At 30.7% G+C, this 7,024-nt stretch overlaps 1 protein-coding gene across 1 annotated transcript; it reads right to left on the reverse strand.

The window, feature by feature from the left end:
* Window positions 1–790: 790 nt before the first annotated feature.
* LOC129298464 (uncharacterized) lies at window positions 791–1,900 on the reverse strand. Its single transcript, XM_054936886.1, has one exon. The coding sequence runs from the start codon at window positions 1,778–1,780 to the stop codon at window positions 920–922; it is 861 nt and encodes a 286-aa protein (XP_054792861.1). The 5' UTR covers window positions 1,781–1,900; the 3' UTR covers window positions 791–919.
* Window positions 1,901–7,024: the final 5,124 nt, after the last annotated feature.

Here is a 7,024-nt window from a genome sequence, read left to right on the forward strand (position 1 = left end):
ATTGTGGGACTGAAAGGGATTGATTATATTATTATGCATTTGAAAGATCAGGTTTCATTGATCATGCCGAATCTTTGATAGCTCTAATATATGAACATTATTGTTTTTTATTATTAAAGGTCTTGTTTTTTATTATATATGTCACACATTATTAAAGATCTTGTCTCATATATGAACACTATTGTTTTTTATTTAAATAACAAAGTAAATTAATTTTTAAATTATAATTTATGAGCTTTTGAGACTTAAACTTATTTTTTTAAAAAATATTAAACTTATTTTTTTAAAAAATAATTTTCTTCAGTTTTTAAAAATAATATAATTTGACCCCCTTATGGTGATATTAAAATTAATTTTAATAATTAATTGATAAAAAAATAACATAACAAAACTTTAAAAATTATAAAAAAATTAATAAAATTAACATAAAATATCCAAAAAATTACAAAGATGGATCAATTTTATATCTTTTATAATTTTTCAAAAATAAAAATATTTAATTATAATATTTTTATTTAAATAATTATAAAAAATACAAAACATCACCTCTAAATATCTTTTATTTTATATAAAAAAATAATAATTAAAAATTAAAATAAAATAAAATTGAGAAGTCAAGAACTTATTTATATATATATATATATATATATATCAAAGAAAGACAAGTTATAAATCATTACATGGCCTCCATTATTTTCAGTGCCAACAAGTGTAATTTTAGACATACTTGATTCTAACTTTCAGTTAAAGTTCTACCATGAAATTCTTCGTTTAATATTTTTTTTTTATAATATATGAATAAATTGTACAAAAAGAAAAAAGAAAATTCTGCTCACTCACCTCCTTTCTTTTTCCAATCAAGTTCTTCGAAAACTCCTACAGGGCACAAAAGCTAACCGGAAAACTAATACTTAACGAACTAGAGATCAAACCGTCGGCGGTTTGCCGCCTTCCTCAGCAGGGCTTCACGGCCAGGAAATGGGCTGTTGATGCGCTCAATCTCTCCCTGAGACCGATACAATACGCCTTCGCCGTCGCCGTCGCCGTCACCGTCAATTCTATTCACAAAGCTAGCCCTCTTCTCTTCCTTCATTCCGGCCTTACTTCTCTCAGTTTCCCCCCACACAGTGCGAATTCGACCACCCTCTTCCCTTGTCGTCGTCTTCTTCTTCTGCCTCTCTCTTCTCTCCTTCCGCCTCCCTGCAACTGCCGATTCAACCTCCAACATCTGTTTCATTATCTTCTCATCGTCTTCTCCCTCTTCCGTTCTCACCAGTCTCGGAATTCTACCACCCCTGGACGTGCCAAGAAGCTCGAAGTTGATTTTGCCCCAACCGGCCTTGTCATTGTTGTCCCAACCGAACCTGTCGCTTATCTCCAACAGCTCCGAAACTGCACTGATGTCACCTGCTCTCGGAGAAGATACCGCCCTAGATCGATTACCGTTCAGTACATTCTCTGCGAATTCCCACTCGATTCGGTCCTTGTAAATTGGGTCTTCCAGTACTTGGTCTGCTAACTTTGCCCACTCCTCGAAGTCGCGTGCGCGCAGATTCTTCGAGACCCATTTGAGGTAGCTTGAAGGGAGGCTTCCAAGCATCTTGCCCTTGTATTTTCCAAAATCTATTACTCTGTCTCTGGCTGGGATTATTTGCGGCGAGATCAATTGCTTGGGAGGTGTTTGGCGTCGGAAATAGCATATCACCGGCAAGAATAATCGATTCTGGTGATGGACGGGATTTATTAGGGAGATAGATGTTCGAATATGAGGGAGATTCATGGAGGAACAGAGTACTGAATTTGAAAGCTCAAAATTTTGGATAAGGGTTTCAGAACTTGGAAGCTGCAGAGCTGAGAGCCTGAGTACAAAGAAAGTTGCGAAGAACAAAAACGACGATAGATATTTTACTCAAAAAAGAAAAACGACGATAGATGACAGCACAATCGAGGAGGGAATTCCTGAATCAGGCTACATCTCCGTGAAAAAAAAAAAAAAAAGTTTAGAAAAGAAGGGCAATAATATCTCACAAAAATCTTACAATAATAAAATTTATTATTTTAAAATTTTATTTTTTAATAAAATGATATTTTATAAATTATAATTTTTTATTTAATTTTTATAATTTACAAAATAAAAATTATTATTATTTAAATAAAAATTATGATTAAGGTTTGCATTTTAGTATCAAAAATTATATCTTACAACTTATAATTTTTTATTTAATTTTTATAATTTATAAAATAAAATTGTAATTTCTTAAATAAAAATTATAATTAAGTCTTAATATTTTTAATAAGAGTAAACTGATTTTTTTTCAAAAAAAATTATTGATAAAAAGGTTTATAGAGATTTTATCAATGTTATAATATTTTAAAAAATTAAATTATTATTCATATAATTTAAAATTTTTTATTATCATTCTTTTAAAAAGTTATGACATGTATATATTTATTAATTAATATTTATTAATATATATATATATATATTACCAAAAAAGGTATAATTATCAGTTCATAATTTTATCTAATTTTATTTTTAATTGTTATAATTTTTTAATATTTTAATCAAAATTAAATGATATTTTTTAAAAAATTTTTATATTTTAATAGTTTTAATTTTTATAAAAATTAAAAGAATTAAAAAATTATAAGGTATTAAAAGTAAAATTTAATAAAATTATAAAAATTAATAGTTATGTTTTAGGGAAAATGACAATAAAATTCATTTAAATTATGTAAATGATAAATTGGTCCCACTAAATGACATAATTTCTCTGGTGTCCTAAGAGATGTTTCTGTTATTAGAGAATTATAAAAAAGAACACTTTTACCTTTTATTGAAATTAAAAAAATTTGCTACTTTTCATTCACAAATTTTGTCCATATATTAATAAGTTTCATTTCTAAATTTACAACAATTTAATAACTATTTGCAAGTCCTAATCTACAAGTTTTAATATGTATTAGGTGTTAAAAATTTATAATTTCTTTATTCACAATTTTTGTTCTCATATTAACAACTTTTATTTTTAAATTCACAACAATTCAATAGTCATTCATAACTCTATATTTACAGGTTCTAATATATATCAGATATTGAAAATTCGTAACTTTCTGTTCACAACTTTTGTTCATATATTAACAATTTTTGTTTTTAAATTCATAACAATTTAATTGTCATTCACAACTTTAAATATAAAGGTTATGATATACATTAGATTTTGAAAATTCGCAACTTTTTATTCACAACTTTTATTTTTAAATTAATAACTTTTGTTCCTAAATTCGCAACAATTCAACAAAGAATTGTAATTTATTAGTATCCTCTATAAATTGACTAAATCAACAAAAATAAATTACCACTCTAATTCAAGAAATAACAAATGAATAACTTTCATTCATTTAAATGATAAGAAAACCTTAAAAAGTAACAACCATCTAAAATTTTGTTATCAGTTACATGATCTACAACTTGTATCAAAATACCCTACAATCTTTTTAACAAAAATATATGAAGGGTTGAATCTTCTAGTGTCATTCCAACATGTTAACCATTCTCATGCCAACCTGAAACAATAAAATAATCATTCATCAATATATTTATTTTTCAAATATTATAATCATATATCTGTTATGTTTGATTTAACAACAACTATTCTACTTATATTCACAACTTTGTATTAGTCATTTACAACTTTGATTTATGCATTTATAACATAACTGAAAATAATATATTATTTATCATTTATTATTTATCCATGAATAAGTATCTATCTCACGTACATAAGAGAAAATTAAAAAATGAAGATCTTAATTATGAAGAGAAAATAAAAATCTCGATCATTTATACATATTAACTCACGTCAATTTCAACTATCACATATGAGAGGAGAAATTTTTAAAGAGAAGAAACTTACTCACATATACACATAATGTACAGTTAAAGGAACTCATATATAAAAACTCCAAAAAAAAAAAAAAAGTAGACGAGAAGGACAAGGGGAAGAAAGAGAAGAAGGAGAAGGAGGAGATGGAATTGGAGAAGGAGAAGGAGAAGGAGACGAACTAAAAGAAGAGAAGAGGAGGAGAATAAAAAGATGAAGTAGATGGAAAAAACGCATAAGAATGACTCTAGCTTGATATTTTTGTTTTATTTGAGAGTAATTTAATCATTTTTTTAATTTTTTAATGATAAAAAAATTGCATGGAATTTTAAGAAAATTATATTATTTTATATCATTCCCCCATCGTTTTATCCGCAAAAATATATTTTATGTGTTTATTTTTTGTCAAACTATCTTTTTATGTGGTCCGTGCTAATAAGTAGTATGTACTTTTTTGAAACCTCGTGGCGCAAACTAGCCCACGAATCACGATCTGAGAAGTGAGAACGGGTAAATTTCTGGGAGAAGAACTTGCATATACTGCATTTATATTTTTAATTAAATTCTTTACGTCTCTGCATCTAGCCTGGAGATTTACAATTATTTGTCTCTTTCGAAGTGCAGTAAATTCCAAATAACTGACTTTCTTGCCTTTTTTTTTTCCCCTTCACGGACTATGAAATATGCATGGAAGAAAATAATTTAAAAAGCCAGCCATGTGGATTTTCCTAATTTTGACGACCGCCCAAAATCATCGTCTTGATCGGTGGAAAACAATATGTGAGAAGGAGGCATTACCTGTGGAAATTTCAATTTTGCTTATCCAATTGTACGTTGTACGTCACGTTAATTTGGGGATAGCAGGGCGGGGAGGCATCTGGTTCAGCTTATTTCCAGTTTCAGCACCATTCTTCTCCTCCTTCTTCTCAGGTTCAAGTTTTTCAGAACATGTCAACATGTTGGCAAGGTCTCACGAGTACTGTGGGGAACGCTCTTTCGATACCGCAATCACAGGCATTGTTTCACTCACCTGTTACTACTTCTATGAGCATCTCCAGGGTTCCTTCTTGTTCAGCCACTGGCCTCAGGGACATGTCCATACTTCCCTTAGAACCCAAAAGCGCCTATACTCAACAGGTGATACAGGTCAAGCAGAGCCAGAAAGGCAAACCCAAAAAACAAAATGATGAGGAGGAGGCTGATGAGGACGACGACGAGGAAGTGGGATCTCTAAATTACAAGTGCCCAGACAGAAATACATACCTGTTTCCAAGTCAGAGCTTTTAGATGCTATCATTTCTATGAAGTTTAAATCTGACGACCAAGATGGTAGCCATCACTTTCGCCTTCTTGCCTCGTAAGATCACCTCTTCCTATTTGGATCATTCTTTTATTTCTCTTCTTTTTCACTAACCCCCTCCCTTTCCCCCAAATAATCATCACACACACACACACACAAATGAAGTATGTTATGTACATGCTGGTCACTTCGAGTTGCTTTTAGATATGGGCTAGTGGGCTATTCAGTTTGTCATGTCCATCATAGAACGCTAATCAAACAAATAGCATTTGTAGTATATCTATGCAATTATAAGTTATTAACTATGCTTTTAAACGGAATGAAGGGTGAATCTCACTGTTTATAGCTTATAAATTGACATTTGTATCTTAAAGAAAATCGTTAATTCAAAAGTTAGTTAAGATAGTTGTACGTGTACTAGTATTGTCGTTAGTTAACAGAATATCACAGTTAGTACTCAGTGATTCAATGTTGATTCTATTACTTACATTTTCCTCTATTCTTCTTTCCCTTTCTCTTTATGGGTCATGAATAATATGTCTTCTAATAATTTTATAGTCATGTTTTTTCCTCTACCCATATGAATTCTCTGGTAGAGTGAGACAAGGAACTGAACTCTATGTAATCAAGCATCTTTTTTTGCTAATATATTTTGTGGTTGTCTCCGTCCCCAATATCTCATCACATGCCTCTTTGGCGTAATTGCAGGTGCTTAGACTCTATACTTCATGCTGAGCACAAAAGGATCTTAGAAGAGATGCGTTCTGATTATCAGGCTACCAATTCAGTGGAAACTGAGGACTTCAGTCCACCCTATTCAGCTGATTCAGAATGGTACATATGGAGAATGGGTATGAGTCTGACGGAATTAGCAATGGTAGCATCCTTGGAGTTGGGGACAGTGAGGCCTATCAAGATATGGTAGATGAAGCTGAATGGCAAATGCCTTTTTTCTGCAATGGTTTAGACCTGAGAAGTATTTTACGTTCCCTGGAGAAAAATAGCAAGAAAGATTCTAATACAGGGTCCAGGTACTCTCTAAGAGAGTGATGAAATCACATATCATCATTTATTTTTTCTGTTCAATACTTCATTGGAAATAGGTCAGTTGGAAAAAAAAAATATTAGGACTTCAGTGGTGTGACATTGAACTTTCTCAAAAACTTGGAAGGACTAACTGTCTTTTGATCTACAGTTCTTCTGATTACCCAAAATGCCATTCCCATCTCTCATTTAAATTTTAAATTGGGTACTTCTAGTTTTCAGTCAGGAAAGCAACTACATTGCATAGGAAAACCAAATTAACAAAATCATTGTCAAAAGAAAGATAATGAACTTGTTAGAAATAGACGTAGATCTTGTGTTTTAAAAGGAATCATGGAACGATATAGCACTAAGTCCTGGGTTACTGTTGCAGCATAACTTGTGATATCAGTTTGTTTTTTTTGTTTAAAAAGGGGGCAATCATTTGAGTTTCTATGCTTTTCTTCCATTTGGTTTTATTATTTGCAGTTTTGTTTTCTTTGTTTGCAGAGTTACTGTTGCTTCTCGATTCCAACGTGCTTTCATGCAAACTTCTTTCAAATGCTCAATTTGAAGAACTGTCAGCTACGGATTGATGTAACATCTGCTTTGAACACAGACTATCTTCTGAATTTGCCAATATACATTGATTGGAAGAGAGCGTATGAGTCCAATGCCATAATATTTAGGTAATTCCATGATTATGAAGATGTTTCTATTTTCATATTGAATTTTAAAATGTCGAGAAGTTGATCTTGATCCAAAATACCATGTAAAAACAGAAAAATCAATTTTGCTTTAAATCTTTTTTCGAGGT

The sequence above is a fragment of the Prosopis cineraria genome, unplaced genomic scaffold, assembly GCF_029017545.1.
Source record: "Prosopis cineraria cultivar Desert tree isolate PC_DT_omini unplaced genomic scaffold, ASM2901754v1 PC819, whole genome shotgun sequence".
Classification (NCBI taxonomy): Eukaryota; Viridiplantae; Streptophyta; class Magnoliopsida; order Fabales; family Fabaceae; genus Prosopis; species Prosopis cineraria.

Coding starts and splice junctions, on each gene's coding strand:
- LOC129298464 (XM_054936886.1), bottom strand. CDS start 1,780: ATGAATCTCCCTCATATTCGAACATCTATCTCCCTAATAAATCCCGTC.